General features: G+C 41.7%; 1 protein-coding gene across 5 annotated transcripts in view; it reads left to right on the forward strand.

Annotated features, from left to right (window-relative positions):
• Positions 1–4267: 4267 nt before the first annotated feature.
• The window catches only part of LOC131242160 (uncharacterized AAA domain-containing protein C16E9.10c-like), a 53757-nt gene continuing 37472 nt past the window's right edge, over positions 4268–20552 (forward strand). For 2 of the 5 annotated variants that reach the window (XM_058240617.1, XM_058240618.1), the window contains exons 1-6: positions 4271–4533; positions 9572–10188; positions 10670–10794; positions 10897–10991; positions 11246–11482; positions 17953–18043. In XM_058240617.1, the coding sequence (XP_058096600.1) occupies positions 9629–10188; positions 10670–10794; positions 10897–10991; positions 11246–11482; positions 17953–18043 (1108 nt within the window). In that variant the 5' untranslated portion in view covers positions 4271–4533; positions 9572–9628. Of the gene's footprint in view, positions 4534–9571; positions 10189–10669; positions 10795–10896; positions 10992–11245; positions 11483–17952; positions 18044–20552 lie in introns of all 5 variants that reach the window. The other 3 variants (XM_058240619.1, XM_058240614.1, XM_058240616.1) reach the window with 3 other exon arrangements.

Raw genomic sequence — 20552 nt, forward strand, 5'->3', positions numbered from 1 at the left:
CTGTATCACACAGTATGTGTGATTGCTTTGTTGAGATTTTTTAGTCCAACCCGACTGTTGTGATCCCAATATCCAAACAGGCATGGGATGGGATCACAGGTGGATTCATTACATCCCATGCCACATCCAAACAGGAGGACCACCTTAGACCGGGATATCGAAGGTGAGCCAAACAGAGGGGGTATATTTATCCCCGGATATGGCGATCCCATGGATCTAAAAGCAATTCGCTAACATCGCCATCATTGCGTTAAAATCCATCCCATCCCTCCTAATCCCATGGGATCGGTCTAGCCTTTAGGGCCTGTTTGATCCTTGGGATTGAATGGTATTGAATTGTATTAGATCGGATTAACACCATTATTAGACAATAATTGCATGTCAGGAAATAACATGTTATTTTAGCCATCCGATCCTATATTTGGAATAAAATTCTTACTATTAGGAAAACACTGGATCAAACAAAATCCTGTTTGGTGGATCATGGAATCATAGTCAATGAGCTAAAGTCACAATGGATGCTAGTCGCTTATATATATATATAATCAGAATATCATGTATAAAGGGTGTTTATAGATGGATGACATGAATAAACACATGCATTAATGTGAGGCCCACATCTGTAGTGGATTTCAAAATCCGCACAAATTCCACGTGGGACCAAATGCAATTTTATCTCACCTAATTCCAACCTTTCCTATCCTTCTCAAACACTTAATGGAATTTGTACGGGACCAAATGTAATTCCATCCCACCTAATCCAATCTAATACCATGCACGCAACGCCCCCTTAGGGCCCGTTTGGCCGGGTGGATTTGAAGGGATTGAATGGTATTAGGGTGGATGCCATGGATTTCTAGGTAATGATGGTGTTGTCAGTGGATTGTCTTGAGATCCATGAGATTGCTATATCCCATCTGTTTGGCATGCCCTGCCAATCTCGAGATTAAACCTTCTCATCCCTTCCAATCCCTTGAACCAAACACGTCCCAGGTAAATTTGAATGGATTAGGGTGGATTTGGCCAATCCCGGGATTTAACTTCCAATCCCTTCCAATCCAACCGGCCAAACGGGCCCTTATTGCCATAGCCCAAAATGAGGGGATTGAAAATTAAAGTGGAACATCCACCATTGAAACCTTTATGGCCCCTTTGATGTTTATATGTCATCCAACCTGTTCACAAGGCAATTCCCATTGGGACATGGAGAAAACACAAATATCAACATAATCCATAACTTCTATGGCCTTAGAAGATTCCAATGGTGGGCGCTCAATCCCCATTATTGTGGCCTCCTTGAGTGTTTAGTGCAGCTCATGTTCAGACCCTCAACTTCAATGAGCCGGCAAAATTGTTGAACAGATTGGATGTCAAATTGGACATTGTGGTGGAACCACAAAGCTTTGGAATGTAGGAATTGGGAGTGGATAAGGTGCGGCTTGCCTCACTCAACACAGCGTCGCTTTGACTGTGGGGCCCACCTTGATGTGTGTAGGACATATATGTTGTCCACCTACTTTTTCAACTCATATTAGGGCCTGTTTGGCCGGGCGCATTGGATGGGATTGGAAGGGAATTAGGGTGAATAGGTTTTTTGAATCTAGCAGCGTCTATATATGAGGTTTGTTTAGGCGGTGCAAGGGTGAAGAAGGATGGGATTAGAGGGTGGATTTGGATGGATTTCGTACTGGATTTGGGATTTCCTTGTTGGATTTCTCATGGGATTGGGGGTATTTCACTACTACATGCGAAATCCCATGAAGATGAGTGCCTATTTCCTGGCCGATGATATAAAACCCCATGTGGAGCCCACTGTGTATATGTATGTAAATCCATTATGTCTATCAGGTGCAAACTTGTATCTAAACCTTAAATACTAAATATAGATCTAATCAAAGATTCCTATTGGTCACACCAATGGGAACGATTCTGGTGTATCATATGGGACATGTTGCAATTCCATGCCCGTCCAAACACGACAGGGGCTGGATAGGGCAAATCCTGTCCGCCCGTCCAAACATCCCAACAGGTGACTCGTTGCATATAACAATCCTATGGGATTGCAAGCAATCCACTGATGTAGTCATTGATTTCTCGAAAAGGGTGCAATCCACCGTAATACAATCCAGTCCCGTGGGATTTGCCTGTCCAAACACGCCTTAGGGTATAAGCCAAAAATATAAAGCAAATAAAAACCACGGGTGGACCACACTATGGAAAATAGTGGTGACTAAAGGCCCATCATTAAAACTTTGTGGGCCACTGCAATGCTGATTTTCTACCAACTCGTCGATAAGGTCACAAAAACCTAAATGAATAGGAAAAACAAATATAAGCATGATCCAAAACTTTTGTTGTCCACAATAAGTTTTTAATGGTCAATCCATTGTTTCCTATGGTGTGGTCCACCCGGGATTTTGATATGCTTCATTTTTTATCTCATGTCCTGAAATGACATGTGAAAATGGATGGGCGTTATGGATATACTATCACACATTGAGGTGAGCTCCACAGTTAGGGCCACACTTGATTTACTCATGCACAAATTTTTATTATTTACTGTGAAACTCACTTTTCATTGCCTGTTAAGCCATTTTTTGTTTTTTGAGGGAGTTTGGGAGAAACACTATATTTACACTTCGTATGTTTGTTAAAAAAATAAGCATGCTCATTTTTTCACCTCCACTTGAAAAAATAACATTTTCTTACACGGGGGGAAAGTGAATTTCAAAGAGGCTGAGCCCAAATATACCATCATTCATCTTCAATCACCTTATGTGTGCTATACCTGTCAATGTGCCAAATGGATTGCCACTATGTTGCATGCCATCACGTGTCATTGAGCATCTTCTCTTTCAACCACACGTGTTAACATACCATGTGTATATTATCAATCTTCTCTTCCACCCCACATGTGTTAATGTGCCACATGTACCACCCTTCATTTCATCTTCACGCCCATGTATGCAAAGTACTCCACACATGCCAATGTGCCATATGTGTTATTGCACATTTAAAATTACTAAAAAAATATACCATGTGTCAATGATGCCAATGTGCAAGGGTACCATTGTCTAGCTTCAAGTGCTAATGTTTAGGGCCCGTTTGGCCGGGCGGATTGGGAGGGATTGGATGGTATTGGAAGGGATTGGATGTTAAATCCCGGGACTGGCTGGGCGTGCCAAACAGACTCGGTGAACTGATCCCGGGATATAGCAATCCCATGGATCTCAAGACAATCCACTGGCAATACCATAATTCAACCCCAACACTTTCCTAGCATGTTCATCTTGCATGTGCTGATATCCACCTTCAAGCGTATAACATGTGGCACATGTGCTAATATAACACACGTGAGTTGCTACTTAAATTTTTTTTTTTTTTATATTAACAAAATATTTTATTTTGCCCAGCAACAAATTTCAAAAAATAGATACAGAAAATTTCGAAAAATTCATATGCAAGAGCAACATTTGCTTTTGTGTAGCTTCTTGGAATGGTTCTCTTGATGAACACTATTTCCTTTATTGTGTTTTTAATGAATCCAAGCAGCAAGAGGAGACTCCGATCCCTCTTTACGAACGCCAGGCAGCGTAGCGTTTCAATCAGGACCGTCCACCTGGTTTCACTCAACGTGAATGATCATTGATTAGAAACACAGATTATTTAAATGATTCTAACCATCCGATCAACAGCCATCAAACCAAATCTAGAGGGTTCAACGGTCGATATTCACCGTCAGACAATAGAGAAAAGAGATTGGTACGAGTTAGGTACACCCTTGATGGATATCACTAGATGGACGGCCCCTTTGATCCATATCCCTGCCATGTACGCTGCAGATGGATGGACCCACCCTACTATGTTTCATCCTTCTGTTCTACGAGGAATTACGTGTTGCGTGCACATCGACCGTAATTCTAACCATCCTTCTGATTCCGACAGGTGAGGCCCATCTCGCAGGACTCGGATTGCGTAGGGTAGCTCGCAACACCCACGCGTGTTATGGTAAAATATCCGTGGGCCCTACAATGATGTATGTGATATATCCATGCCGTCCATCCATTTTCACAGATCATGTTAGGTCATGATCCCCAAAAATAATCCAGATATAAATCTCAGATGGACCACCCCACATGAAACTGTGCCGTGGTCCACCTGAGAGTTCTATCTGCCTCATTTTTGGCACTATTTCCTAAAATGGTCTCAAAAAATGTATGGACAGCGGTCCCGACATCGGCGGTGTGCTATACTACGCAATCCGACTACAACAAAGAGATGGCTCTCCTGCATTCCGGCTCTATCGCTGTTTACCCCTTTCCCTCGCCCGATCCAATAGAAGAAACTCGAACCTCAAACGCCAGTAGAAGTAAAAAAGGAAAAAAATTTCAGATTTTCTCTCAACTCTAGAAAGATTGGTCCTTCTCTGCTAGGGTTAGAATCCTCCATCCAGTCACCTCCACGCCCCTCCTCCCAACCATTCACCTCCGCGCTCTTTCAGAATCTCCGCGTCGCATACACATGCTTGTTCCGGTACAATCTCATCCCTCGATACTGTTCTGAATTCCATTCCAGCTTCCATTGAAGGATTCTTTCTTCTTTTCAAAAGTACTACCGTTTATATGTCGAATATGAGTATTCTGTAGCATGACAATGTCTTTTTTTTTTTTCCTGGCATTGTGGTTTATGATTTGTAAAATTTCAATTATATTTTGTTGCCTTTCTGTATTTTTTTCAGTTCTTGTTTCAATCGAGTTTCGTTTTCCGAAGCTTATGTGCAGCAATGCGCTGATATTCGGTTTAAGCTTTGATTTTTTATGATGCTGAGATTCACTTGTTTCAATCTATGCCCTATTTTTTCACGAGTTTCCGTTTCGCTGATGTTATGATTATGAGGAATTACCGGGTCCTGTCATTGGCAAATGTTTGGTGTGTGGATACACGGATTTTCTACATGTAGTGTGCATGGTTCGGTGATCCAGTCGGTTTGATGGGTCCTCTCCGTGGATGGGAGATGGCTGGAAGATCTCCTAGATTCAAGATATTAGACCTTTGATTGGTGTCCAGCTAGTAAATGATTAAGAGAGGAATTTTGCACGGTCCATATTCAGAAGGCAAAAAGGGCAAATATTGAAGGGCTGGCATCTTCCAGTCTGGGAGATTCCAGGGCTTCTCCCACCTGTGGTGGAGCCCATTAGATAAATGGTTTGGGCTGCGCAACATGGGACCCAGATGTATAGAATGCTGCACTAACAAGCTTTAATGCATTCAAATTCAATGAACAGAAACTACATGCCAAAATAGGGGCTATACATACTAGATTGAATAATCAAAACATCGCAATCAAGAGTGTAGGAGGATTGATGCGCATGAGCAACACATGCAAAGATTCAAGGGGCAACACATGCCACCATTGCAATTCATGCAAAGAAAACAAATTGTTAACTTTTCTCAGTACTCGAGCCCTAAAAGAATTCACACGTTCCATTAGAGATTTTTGTAACCCAGCAATGATTGAAATCCTTATAGAAGGAAAAGACTAAAGCACCCCTACTATAAGCATGGGACTTGCTGTCTACACCCGAAAGAAATCAGCCTCAAGTTATTGGATAATGACGGAACTTCCACAATGCTGCTTTGACATCCTGATTCTTCTTCCTTGGCTCTGGCTAATGTCGGTAGGTAGTTGGTTGTTAGAGTTCCTCTAAATCTAGAAAATGCCTTTACTTCCTCTTTCCGTGCCCTTGAATGTAAATGTTTCTTGATGGCCAACCTTCTTCACCGGCAGTGGCTCGTTGTGTCCTGCTTTCATGCCTTGGGCCAACTGTATGATTGTTGTTTGTTTGTTTGTCACATCTTTTGGCAGCTTAGCATGTGTTGTCTTGTTAATGCTTGGAACGCACTCGGTTGTCATAGAAACATTCTTCATGCCTTCTTTTGTTCAATAAATACTCCTTTTCACTGGTTTGAGAGTGATTTCCTTTCCACCAGGCATAAGACTATAGGTGTTAGTAAACTCACAACATTACATGCGAAGATTATATTGTTGGGTGTGTAAAATGGAGCGGAAAGGACATGATATGTGTGGCTACGATGATAGTGAGAATTGAACCATGGATGAAGTTTAAATGGGGAAGAACTCTAGTGATCCCTCAATCCAACCATTATGTGAAGGAAATGCTGCATTCACCTTTTAGATTCAATGGCTTAGATGGGCCAGGGGGATCGGCCTTGATCAACGGTTGAGATTGAACGAGGAAGTTGGATTAAGGTTTTTCTCCTCTTGCTCTACGCATGAAGGTTCTTTCTCTTTTTCTCTAGGTTTCGGTGAAAGAAGCATCTCAATATATAACATGTAGAAAGAATCTTTTCACGAAGAAATTTTCTGCTCTAAGGAGAAAATTAAAGAGATATTTTTCAAAAGATGACTCCCTCTGGGAGAGAGAGTGCCACATGTACCCTGTGGCTAACCCACTAGGGGTTGCACAAGTGGGCCCCACAGTGGCCCACATCCTGCATTATATTCTAGAGTAAATTGATGTGTCCAGGCTGATGCTGGATGAGCAGCTATGTCCTCAGTTGCGTATGTGAGTGCTGTGTGTAGTCTCATGTATGCTATGCTGTGCACGTAACCTGATATTTGTTATGCATTGGGATCAATAAGTCGTTACTAAAGTGACCCTGATGATTATCATTGTAAGCCGTTAAGTAAATCTTCCAATGCTTTAGGGGGACAAGAGATCTAATTCTATGTTGCTGTGGCACTGAGCTTAGGTTGTAGGAATTTTCTGATGCCACTTGATGAGATGATTTGTATGAGGGAAAATCAGCTTCATGTTTCGTGTTCCTGTTGGGAGGAGGTGCAATTTCGTTGTCCAGTAAGAAGCAGTCATCGTTTGCTCTTTCATTCATGGAAGTTGTGTATATATCTTGTCTGCTATGGTTCAAGAACGTATTTGGATTCAAAGGTTTCTTAGTGCCTTGGATAGTTTGATGTTGTGCCCAGTGCCGGAGATCCTCACTCTATGAGGATAGACAGTAACTCTGCCATAAGGCTTGCAAAGGATCTTAAAAACGTACGATATTAAAGCACATTAAGATGAAGTCATTTTTTGTTTGAGATTAAGTGAGAGGAGCATATTGTGTTAAGTTACATTCACATGAGAGATGTTGGAAATTCTTTGGCAAAGCCCATTGCAAGAGATATATTCATAGTTCATGTTGAGGATATAGGTTTCTGAAACCTATAGATTCTTTAATGGGAGCGGGAGCTTGATTATAAGGTACCAAAGCATGTGCTACCACCTCTGGTCACTTTCATGATTAGGGATGAAACTCTTTTTGTGTCAAATTATGTACTAACAGTTGAGTTGCCCTCCGGACAAAGCATATTCACCTAGTTTATGGCCAGGTTTAGGGACACTAGCTAGACTGCTGCTTGTGAGCAACCCGCCTATTGTAGTTACAACGATATCGATTAGCTCTGAGCACTCCGCAAAGCTAAAAGTTCTGTGAACATTTTTAGATTCATAACCTAATGGAAGAATCTTTGCTTCATCTTGGCCTTCCTCATTCCCCAATTTGGAATAGGTGGAAGGCCATAACACTGCAGATATCTATTTACCTAGTTCCACCATTTTAGGTTGGTTCTTTAGTTTCAGTACAACAGACTGTATCTTAACTTCTTCAACCATCGTAAACCATTCAAAGTAATTTTGCAACTTCTTTATCTAATTGTAGAAACCATTGTGTTTTTGATGTAACTGAACTTTTCTATCTCCACTTTTTTGTGCCTTGTTGGATCTTTAGCACAAGGGGTCTGGACGTACCTAGGATGATCATGATGAGAGCCGACTGATGCCCAAGATCTTTGCCCAGGGTAATGGGGCTGCTAATACCATGTACAGATATCATGCTCATGTCTGTGATTTGCTTCACTTCTGCACGTCATTTGTAACCCAGGTTGCCTAGGAAACTGGTTTCCTGATTCTTGATCAGGGTTAATCTGATGAGCTGTAACACATCTCTTACCATAGCCTCTAAGGTTGTCACTTGAGTGTTTGTCGTGTCTTGTTCGCCCTGCTTCTTGTAGGCATAAGCAATTGATATCTATAGGGGTAATAGATTTGCATATCTGGATTTGGAACTTGGGGTGGGATCTAGGAAAAAGGGGACATCGGGATTTAGTGAGTGAGTGAGTGTGTTTTAATGGGTTCTGCGTACAGGGATGGTTAGCAAATTGATGGATTTGTAGACTTGGGGGTGGATGGTTATTATTATTATTTTCTAATTTTTAAAGTTTTGGGGGAATGGGTACGAGGGCTTTGATGGGTTTGGGATGGAAATGGTAGGGATTGGAAAAGATGGGTTTGGGATGGAATGGTAGGAGATAGAGAAAGCAAATGAAAAATACCTTTTTTTCAAGTTCCCAAGAGGATAGAACTTGCTTTGATAACAAATAATGCATTTAGATTCAGAGCACAAAAGCTAAATGCCAAAATAGATGTCTATGTATTTGATTGAATGATCAAAAGATCATGATCATGAGTGTAGTAGTGTGATCCACAGGCATGAGCAACACATGCAAAGTTTCAGAAGGAAAAAGCTTCTTAATTTTTCTAAATATTCAAGATCTAAAGAAAAGTCACACCTCCCAATTCTAACCTAACAATGATTAAAACCTTAATAAAAGGAAAAGAGTACAACACCCCTACCTTAGGCATTTGTCTAATTGGCCCTTAAGTGAGGGTAGTTTAGACTTTTTACATTTATTTTAAGGCATGAAACTATAAATGAAATAAACAGTTGCTCCATGTGGACCCCATGTTAGGCTTACGTGTGATCATGTGGGACTCAGACTTGTGGTCCACTCCAGTGGGATATACACGTGGGACTTGTGATCTACTTGCATTAAAACTATAACTTGTTGATGAGTACCCAAAGTTCCTCATAAATATTAAATCAAGAGGTACTGTGCACTTCGCATGCTTGGAGAGTCGGCTGTACCTATCTCCCATCGTCTAAGGAAAATGGATGGGATCCCAACATGTTTCAAAATAGGATTTGAAGATTCATTTTGGAGATACATACCATATTCTCATCCACTGTCTTCGAATGATGGGAGATATGCATTCGTGGATTCTAACTAGGCATGATGAGACTTGTTTACTTTATGCCGGTGGCGTTATGCAAGTCTTTTCTTATAGAGAAGCTTCTTGAGGACCTCCCATTGTGGAAGGAGATTTGGCAAATGCCCTTGCTTTGGGCTTTCGTTACAACCACTGCTCCTTGGAAGAGAAGTTTTAATGTAAATGAGATTTACTGCTTGGTCCAGTGTTTATAGCTCTCTCTTCGACAGGTCCCAGGAGACAAATTCCATAGTTGATGTGTAAGTGAAGGAAGGTGTCTCTAGATGTTCACATAGTTATGGAAATGTATACGCATCTTCTCTTGATGACTCTTTCCTGATAAATTCTTTTGTTGCCTGTAAAAGGACTGGGCTCACCATTTCTCATTGTATGCTGCTTGCACTGAAGTCTGACCCGGCAATATATTTTTCTGTGAATTTCAGGTATTTATAATGAATTTATAGATCGCTCCAAGCATATTGTTGAAAGCAAAAGCTGCAATGTATGCAAGGAGATTCAAGTGCAGAAGTCAGAAATGGACTTCCATTTTTCAACAGTTCCATCATTCAAATAGGCTACACCACTGTAGATTTTCCCATTCTAGATCTCATAGCTGGACTAAATCCTCAATAGACAACCAAACACACAGGACTGCGATTAGGAAGTTTCAGTTGGATCCAACTTATATTGGGTTTCATGGGAGTTATAACCCAGGTTGGACATATAATACATTGAGGTTTTACAGCTCAGAAGGTGATGGGCGGAATGCAAATGGGGGTAAACATGCACCCGTAAAAGATGCAGCTAACTTTGATAAGGAGAAGATGCCGCCACTGCGAGAAAAGTTCACGGCAGATGTGAGGCGTTGTGAAGAGCATGCTCGGCTTGGGGAGCATGATCAACAGGAGTGGCTCAATAATGAGAAGTTGTCTTTTGAGAGTAAAAAGAGGGATTCACCTTTTCTTTCCAGACGGGAGAGATTCAAGAATGAATTCATGCGGAGGGTGATCCCTTGGGAGAAGATCACTTTGTCTTGGGAAACATTTCCATATTACATTCAGTAAGTTTTTCTTGCTTTTCTTCTTTTTCCTCATGATTTGTTTTTCAGCTTAATGAAGGTGTTAAATGATCTCACTGAACTAGCGGCATTTTCGATCCAGCAATCATGCTGTAGTGGTCGGGTCTGCCTTTTAGTTATAAAGATAGTTCATATGGTGGAAACCCCAGCTTGTGGATGATGGGCAAAAAAATCCTCCACTGAACAATCTCAGCCAACCTGTGCAACTTTTTCCTCTGCATGTTGTGGACAACCAGATTTATTTTATTTTTTAACCATCCAGTCGCAGACTAACAGTTGGATGGTTAGGACTTGGGATCATCTGATGGGGCTGAATTTTTCAGCATCTCCATCCATGGTGGGGACAACCTGTATGGATGCTAACCTGTACTAGAATGCTGCTATTTTTGGCTGGGCATTGTATGTTATTATTTCCTCTATTATGTAACTAGCTGTGATTGGAATTTCCAATTTCTTTTGATAGTGAACACATGAAAAACCTATTGGTGGAATGTACTGCTTCTCATTTGAAACACAAGAAATTTGCTTCATCTTATGGTTCTCGATTGGTATCTTCTGGTGGGAGAATATTGCTTCAAAGCATTCCAGGTTGTTGCTGAACTGTCACTACAGTTTATTTTTATATTCCCAATTTAAACCAATTTCGATGTGGGATTAATTGTATGTGTGGATTGTGAATGATGCTTGTAGGAACTGAGCTTTACCGAGAAAGATTAGTGAGAGCACTTGCGCATGATTTACAAGTACCGTTGCTGATACTTGACAGCAGCGTTCTCGCTCCACATGTAAGCTGTTGATCTTTCTTCCTTTATTGGTGGCTATTGATTTTTTTTCCTCTGTCCAATTTTCTTGCTCTTCTTATGTATTGTTACTTTATTAGAGTGAACTTAGATGACTTCACAGTGAGCACGATCTAGTTTATTACCCTTTAAAAAAGCACCTTTTTGTTTATTTCTCTTGACATTGTAAGCTTGGGCACTGCCATGCTTTGTTCTTCTCAACCCTTGGATTAGGATAGATGTTCAATCTTACTCTGCAGGATTTTGGTCAAGAATGTGCCTCAGAAAGTGAGACGGATGCGGACAATGCAGAATCAGGGGCAGAATGTACGTCAGAATCAGAGGTTGAGGATGAAAATGATGCAAGCAATGAAGAAGATTGGGCAAGCAGCAGTGAGGTGAAATCTGATTGCAGCGATGAAGATGAAATTGACTTGCAAGCATCTGCTGAAGCCCTCAAGAAGCTCGTCCCACATGGCCTCGAAGAGTTTGCAAAGGTAAGAATAATGAACTTTAGGTATGGATTGGAGGAAGTCTTGATGCTTCAATAAATTTTTTTTTTTTTTTTGAAAGATACTGATTTTAATCAAGCTAGAAAGGCAAAAGGAAAAAGAAAACATAAAGCAACATGGAAAGAAAAGAAAAATACAAATACAATCCAACATGCAATTAAGAAGTTCAATCCTTAATACAACATGCAACCCTTTTGATCACCCTAAGAGAAGAACAACTGCTATTTTGGAGGCAACAATTATTCCTTTCACCCTACATACACATGAAAACAGCAGGAAACACAATTTTCCACCCAGCGGAACTTTTGCCTCTCGGTCTCAGACCTCCTACATGCCAAGAGTGATAGACATCTGCAATTGAAGAAGGCATCACCCAAGGGATAACGAAGAAAAGAGTTACATTGTTCTAGACTTCGGTGGTGAAGGGGCAATGGTTTAGGAGATGGTCGACAGATTCCGTGTCCGAGTAACAAAGGAGGTAGATTTTGGAGAGGATCACCGCTCTCTTGTGAAGATTGTTTATAGTCAGGATCTTGGCTCTTTCGGTGGGCCATGCGAAAGATGTGACTTTTGGGGGAGTACCATCGGACCAAAGCATACCAGTGTGGTTGTAGATTGGCTAGGTTCAGGGACTAGAGATTAGGAAAAATAGAGATTAACCAAAAAGCTTCCAGACTTGGCATGGCACCATGGTGGAGAATCTTCCATGGTAGAGTTGAGCTGAAGACCAGATCTTTAATCACGAGATCTAAGAGATTTCTCTGACCAGGAGGGGTCTAGACTCCTTCGTCCAGATAGAGAAAAACAACTAGCAACTGAGGCATCGGTAGACGGGGAAAGCCCAATAAGAGGAAATACGATCTAAATGTGGAATCCCCACACCAAGTGTCATACCAAACCTCACGTGGACATCGTTCCCAATCGAGAAGCTCATACTTTTTTTTTTTTTGAAAGGCGATTGAGAAGCTCATACTCCTCGACTAAAGGAGCTATTTTTGCGACAACCTTCCAAATTTGGGAAGCGTGGTACGGGCAGTGTTTTAAATATCGACGATATCAGCCGATGTATCCCATGATATATCTTGTATCCCACCTATGTGATACGAAACGCATAGGTAGTGCTGATATATCCCACCAATTCGATCTAGTGAGCATTTTCAATTTTTGATCCATGTTTTTAAATCACGTTAAACTAGTGTAAAATGGTTACAAATCTATGATTCTTCATATTTTCCATAAAAAAAATCATAGATTTGGAACTTCGATTCCGAGATTTAGGGGAGATGGGTCGAGTTGTGGAAAATTGAGAAAAATTGAAAATTCTCAATTTCTCGCAAATTAGTTGCAATCTTTGTATCCAAACACAAAATTAAGCATGTAACCTGATCTAGTGATTCTTCTTTTGCTGGTGATTGTATTGCTGGTGTTTCCATACACGTCTTCTTACTTTTATAAATTATATGAATAGACTTTGAATATACTTGCATCAATTCAGTTGGAAAGCGCATATATTAGGACCCGATACAAAGGAAACCCTTATTATGTGCAATTTTTTTTTTTTTTTGGTAATGTTTTGATTTCTAAGTGTATTGATGTCTTTTTCAACAATTCTTGAAGTTTCATTGAAAAATGTGACCAATTTCCCAATCTTCCCATGTTTCCCAACAATAGCGATACATTATGCGATAAAACTTATATATCCCATGCGATAAACATGTATGTGTATCCCAAGGGTGCGATACATTACGCGATAATGATATTTAAAACATTGGGTACAAGGACTCCTTCGTCCACCAAACCTTAGAAGATGTACCACATATACTTACCACGATGGATTTCCAGAAACTGCCGTCTACTCCCGTAAATCTCCGAGACCATTTTCCTAGAAGGCTGAATTAACTTCGACGAGCCTCTTGATACCAACACCCACCTCGGAGTAGGGGAGGCAAACCTCACTCCAGCTAGGAAGGTGGAATTTGCTCGAAGACGCATCGCCTTGCCAAAGAAAGTCTCTCCTCTACTTATCGAGACGAGTGGAGAAATAAAAAGGACAATGAAAAAGGGTCATATAATTGGGAGGTTGAAAAAGGACGCCTTAATGAGAGTGATTCTACCTCCTAAAGGTAAGAGCTTGCTTTTCTAGGGAGATCTTACATTCCATTCTCTCAATAACCTTATCCCATAAGTGTTTGTTAGGCTTTTCGACGCAAAGGGGAAGGCCGAGGTTGGAGGAGGGAAAGTGGCTAGTGTGACACACAAACACTTCAGCTAAATGGGTGACCTCAGACATTGACAAGTGGATGCCAAGCATTTCGCTCTTAGTGAGGTTGACCCTTAGACCTGACACCATTTTGAAACAAGTGATGATTTACTTAAGATTGTCCACTATAGGACCATCAACTTCACAAAGAGTAAGAGTATCATCAACGAATTGCAGGTGATTGATATGATCAGGGATGTTGGGAACCTGGAACCCACTCATCAGACCCACAAATTACCCCTAGGATAACATCTGACTGAGAGCTTCAGAGACGATGATGAATAGGAAGAATGGGGAAAGGGGGTCCCCTTGCTCAGTTCTCTAGAGGCTTGAAAGTAACCAAATGGGGAATCCTTTAAAAGGATTGAGAATTTGGTTGAGGAGACGCAAGCTAAAGTCCAACCTTTTCATTTGGGGTCAAAGTCAATTCCATCCAACCTATAGTCCAAAAAGGTCTAGTTGATATGGTCGAAAGCTTTTTCCAAGTCTAATTTACATATGATTCCGTTTCTACCCTCCCAGTGGCATGAGTCTAGACATTCATGAGCTATCAAAGCGTTGTCGAGGATTTGCCTCCAAGAGAAAAAGGCACTTTGGAAGGGAGAAATAACACTGGACAAAACAACCCTTAGCCTTTGGCTCAAAATCTTAGCCAGTATTTCGCATGGGCTACCTAAGAGGTTGATCGACCTGTAATTTGAGAGGCTGACAGGACCTTCAATTTTGGGAATGAGGGCCAGAGGGGAACTTCCCAACACTTGAAGAACATGACCCGAAGAGAAGAACTCGTTAACGAATCCCAACAACTCTAGCTTAATGAGATCCCAAAAATATGGAAGAAAGCCAAAGGATACTCGTCTAGACCCGGGCCTTGTCTTTGGCTAAAAATGAAACTGCTTCTTTAACTTCGTCTCGAGGTGACAACTCTAGAGATGCTGCCTCCTTCAAAGATAAACTGTCAAAAGCCAGGTTGTTGAGAGTTGGATGCGGGCATTCCTCTTTGGAGTGCAAATTCGACTAGAATGCAACAACAACGTCGAGGACGGAGTTCTTATCTTAAAGCTTACAACCATTGACTTCAAGGGAGGAGATGAAATTGGTCCTTGCTCTAGCATTGGCTATAATGTGAAAATACTTCTTGTCTTTAAGTTTACAACCATTGACTACAAGGGAGGAAATAAAATTGGTCCTGCATTGGCTATTTATGAAAATACTTCTTTAAGCCAGATGGCCCTGAAGTGTTGGCGCCATTTTATCTCCTCCACCTTAAGCTTAGAGCTATAATCGGAAGAGAGCTTATCTTTGAGAGCTTTGTCCGAAGGCAAGAGAGGGCCATGCTCTTCCTCAATGTCCAGGGTTTGAATTTCAATGAGGGAGGAACTCATCTTGTGCTCCCCTTGACCGAAGACTTCCTGATGCCAAATCTTCAGCTTCACCTCGAGAAGCTTCAATGTCTGGAAGAGCTTGAACCTCGCTCCACCTGCAATCTCAAAGGAAGACCACCAATCCAAAACTAAAGACTGAAAGCCCTCAAAGCCCTCCACCTCAAGCCAAGTTAATTCAAATCGAAAAGGTTCAGGGCCCTAGTTAACTTCATTGGACTCCAAAAGCAAAGGGCAGTGATTAAAGGTTGGCTTGGGAAGATCTCTTTGACGAGCCAGAGGAAAACGGACACCTAGTCAGAAGAAACCATAAATGTGTCCAATTTGGACTAGAGCTGGACACCGAGCCGAACCGAGTCGAGCTTGGCACAACTCGGCTTGGTTCGGCCAGCAGCCTACCTTAGCTCGAGTTTGTTTCGGCTCGGTCCTTGACCTTGACTGGCCAGCTCAGCTCAATTGGAGCCAGCTTGAGCTGCGTTTGAGCTGTTGAGTCGAGTTTGTGTTCACACACAAAATCCAATCCATGGACAACGGTCGAGCTGCCATAGATAACAGTCGACCGGGCGCCCAAATAGAGAGAGAGAGAGAGAGAGAGAGAGAGAGAGAGAGAGAGAGAGAGAGAGAGAGAGAAGGGGGGGGGTTACCGGCTCGAATTCTCAGACAGGGATGACCAACCAGACAAGGAAGCTCAAATGCTCGATTGAGCGCTCAGACAAGGAAGGATGGGCGCAGAGAGAGAGAGAGAGAGAGAGAGAGAGAGAGAGAGAGAGAGAGAGAGAGAGAGAGCCACTGAAAAGCACACACGAAATCTTGGGATTTATATATTAAGGGAGGGCCGGTCGGGCCAGTTAGGGCGAAAAAAAGGAAAGGAAATTTAGGGCAATATTTATTTATACATTATACATTATATATTATATATTTATATTTATATTTAATTTTAAATGCATATAGGTTGAGTTGAGTTGAGCTGAACCGAACTAAGTTGATTTCGAGTCGAGTCGGGCTCGGCTCGAAATTTTTTTGAACTAAAAAAAAGGCTTGACTCAGCCTGAACCCAACTTTCAATCCGAGTTGAGTTGAGTGAGTTAACTGAGCTAGCTCGGTTCGTGTCCAACTCTAATTTGGACATAGCAGTACTAGTAGGCTTGGCTTGACCATTCGACCAACTAAATTTGACTTAGTTGAGAGTGAGATCAACCAAATTGTGCTTTTGGACAGTTAGAGAAGCCCTGTATGCTAGAAGTCGTTGGCCTATGCTGTACTTTTTATGAGTGAAGCGGACCACATTGAAATCGTTTGCAACACGCACCATCAATTACTAACATCAGGGAGTTCTGCCCAAAAAGAGAATAGTGGTCAGGATGGTATGTACCATAGACCCCCGTCAGGACCCAATGAGAACCTGAAGAGACCTCACGGAAAACGACAGAAACGGAGAATTGACCTGAGCAGGAGTACTTAACCCAAAGGCTCGAGTCCCAAAGGATGAGGATGCCACCAACGGACCAAACAAACATCAAGACAGACCCAATCTACCCCCTTGCGACAGTCAACAAGGGATCGATTTAAGGACTTAAGCTTAGTTTCTTGAAGGATAATGAGATGGACTTTAGACCTTTTACAAACATCTTTGATGAGGGTACGTTTAAGGGGACACTGTGGCCCATGGATGTTCCAGCTAAGAATCTTCATTGAATAAAGTCTAACCGTCCATATGAGCAGCATCTTCAAAAGAAGGCGACTGGGGATGGAAGTCATTGCTAAGGATAGAAAGGGGGGAATCATGGGACAGGATAGCAACCAAGGCAAGGGGGGTTAGCCGGACACCTGGACTGGAGAGGTTCTACAGGGAAGATTGGCAAGGGGGAAACAGATTCTAAAGGGAAAGAAGGAGAAAAGCGGGGGTATGGAAGGCTTCAAAACAGGGAGGGGAATATGGGATAATGTCGCACGTGGGATTGAAAGGAGCACCCCCACATGGTCGGGAGGTTTCATTGGACCCACATGTTTGGTAGATAAGACACGAGGGAAATCATCCTCAAGAGCATCCGAGAGGGGGGTCATACCTTCATCAACACCATTGCAACCATCTAATAAGGTGGAGGGACACATGTAGGGATCAGAGTCCACTCCTCTGTCTGCATCATAAGGCTCGAAGCACAAGCCAGCAGCCACATTAAAACCTCTGATGACAGGAGGGGGTGTGGCAGAAGGAGAGCCTTCTCCTCAGGCAGCAATGGCAGAAACAAGGCAGCTGCCTGCTGCGTCATCAGTGCCCCCCATGTAATCGGGGAGGCATTTAAAAGGGGGTTGGATACGTGTCAAGTAGGCTGCAGCATACATACGTCTTCGTCTCCAGACAGCTGTCCTGAGAAGCGAGGCTAATGGGGACAAGCATCAGGGGCAGAGGGCTCAATGCAGGGGGATGTGGCAACGTTTCAGCGATGAGATCAGGAGAAGGAAGTGGGGGCTTAATCTGTCTGTGGCATGTCTCTTTCACTGCCCAAGGAGAAACAATATCATATGAAGTGTGCACAGCTAACAACAGGAGGGAAGTGTTTGCTGGAGCCTGGAGCATATTCAAAGATCGACACTTACATGTATCAATCTTCCCACGGGATCCTTAGCATTTGCCTCCAACTCAGCTTCAGTTGTTTTATTTCTTTTATCAATAACAAATATCTGTTCTTGATGTACTTCTTTTAAGTGACCTCAAGATTGATTGGTTGATTAAAAGTGTAATATTTTCATTTGTAATGTGCTTGGTTCTTAGTAGAATCTAGTTACTCATGGTGGAGAGGCATTTTATGTAGAGAATCTCTGGAGAACCTGAAACTGCTTCGACCTCAGTGAAGCCTGATGCTATTGAGTCTTCTCAGCAATCCAAGCGACCATTTAAAAAGGGTAATCTTCTCTCTTTCCCTGTTACTTTCTTCTTTCACCTTTGTAATGTCTTATTTTGCAATGATTGTTGCTGCCTTTTCTTAATTCTTTAGCTGGTAGGAATCAGTTGGTCTGCTTTATGGTAATTGAAAATTCTCTAAAATGGTAAACACGTTAGGAAGTTTGTGGGTTTTGGTGAAATTCCCAGAGAATTTTTTTTATAAGCTATGCATTGGACCTGTCACTGCCATCAATGGCCATCACCATCATCATCATCATGACCATGTCCCAGCTATTTTGGGGGTTGGCATATTGTCATGGTAGGGCTTGACGAAAGTTTGACAACCATCTACCCGCTTGACATCAACACTCCTTTACCCGGGTGCACTTGCTACTAGGTAGAAGTTCAATACATTTTGACCACCATCAGACCAAAAGAATGCAAAGTACAATGCTCAAGTAGTTGGCTGTAAACAATACAGGGGGCCCCCTGGCACGTTTTAACAAATATGATCCGTATGCCTAACCCTGCACTTAAGGAAATGATTATTTGTTGGATCTTTCCTTTAGGATGATATGAGGTTTACTCTTTAAATTGGGGTATGGGGAAAGTCTAAACTAAATGGCCAAAATTGGCTTGTTCGCTGTGAAAATACTCTTAATGGAAAATTATTAAAAAGGAGTTCTTATGGATATGAACATGCACAACCGTGTATGCGCATATGTTTGCATGTGTTTCAGCCAATGAGTTCACTAAAAAGTAACAAATGACAAATAGCTGAAAGGTTTGATGAGATCAAACTCTTGATCCATTAAACTAGACACCATGTCATCAGTGGTGTTTTAAAGACATTTTGGTATATATTTAATCACCAAGGTCAGGTCTATTGTCTTTGGAGGTTTTCTTTCCATCACTTTAAAGGTTTGGGTCATCCTAGATCTCTAAAGCATGCACATCATGATGAAGTTTGTAGAGATGTGCACTTCAACCTTCATTCATGTGCTTAATGTAGTCATTAGCCTTTAGAAAAATAAATTGAAGTGACTCTCTTAGCGGGGTTTGTGGAAGATCTTGTTCTTTGGGATTTTATGGGATTTGTGGAAAGAGAGGAACAATAGAATCTTTGAGGATAAGTCTGTTCATTGCGTCAATGAAAAGAAGGATTTGTCTCATGGTTAGATTGGTCATCACAAAGATAGGTATTTGAGGTTACTCCAAGGAAGGTGGAAAGCAACGATTTTGTGGAAAAAAAAGGTAATCTTGATTTTGAAACCGCAATAAAGGCAGTGGAAAGAAATGGCATTCAGGATGCCTCACTGTCAGGGTATTCCGTAATGGTAACGGTGGTCTTAATGGCCACCACTGTTACCATTATGATACGGGTCCTAACGGCCACTATAGTTTTTTTTTTTTAAAGAAAAAAAAGAAAAAAAAAGAAAAAACCTTTATTGGTTAGGAGACCTCAAAAGGCCATTATGGGGACATTACAGGTCATTTTCTCTATAACGGCCATTTTGGTACACCTTGCTCACACATTTCTTGCAATCCAAACAGTGGAAAATAGTAATTGTGTAAATTGATTTCTTTTACTATGGATTCCTCCAAAACAAACCGGTCAATGGGAAGTGGTTGGATGGAGGAAAATGGGAGTTAGGTTTTTCTTTTCTTTTCTTTTCTTTTGTCTTTTTCTTTCTTTCTTTCTTTTTGAATCCTGTTGTGAGAAAAGGGAAAAAAGAAAGGTTTGGAGCCTATTAGGGACACCGCCATAGGCTTGGACCACCATGCTGGAGGTGGACGAGTAGCCAAATTTGAAATCTCCCTTGCAAGTATCTTGAATGTAACCTTCTTCTTCTTCTTCTTTTTTCCCTTCTTTCTTCCTTTATGTTTGCCGTGTGGATTTGAAATCTATGAGCTGAGGAAATATTTGTGACTTCACAAAATTGATCCTGGATGAGTTGTTTTTTTTTTTTTTTGGGAGAAATAACAAAATTTTATTAGGAAAACATGCCAAAGCAAAAGCTAGGTGAGCTAATAATGCAACCCTATACTATCACCTGAAAAGAGGAAAGATACAAACATCCACCCCCTTCGCATTGGAGGCCCCACCCACAATTTCAACCTTGATTTTCCTCACCACCTCTTCCATTGCAGCACTCCTATTTTGCAAACATCTATTCCATTCCCCCTAAATCACCCACAACATCACCATAATGATAAGCTGTCGTGCCACCTTTCCTGTTTTCCCAACTCCTCCACTCTGCCAGGCCCACAACAGATTGTCCACCGACTTGGAAATCACCCAAGAGATACTAAAGATGCCCAGGAAGCACTCCCAAACCTTCTAAACGAAGGGGCAATGGATGAAAAGGTGGTCAATTGTCTCTACATGCCTCGCACACATAATGCAAATATTGGGGAGGACTAAAGATCTCTTTTGGAGATTGTCAACAATCAACACCCTTTTCCTACCCACCAGCCAAATGAAAAATGCGACTCTCAGGGCAGCAACTAAATTTGTAGTTCCTTAAA

This window comes from Magnolia sinica, chromosome 4 (genome assembly GCF_029962835.1).
Source record: "Magnolia sinica isolate HGM2019 chromosome 4, MsV1, whole genome shotgun sequence".
Taxonomy (NCBI): Eukaryota; Viridiplantae; Streptophyta; class Magnoliopsida; order Magnoliales; family Magnoliaceae; genus Magnolia; species Magnolia sinica.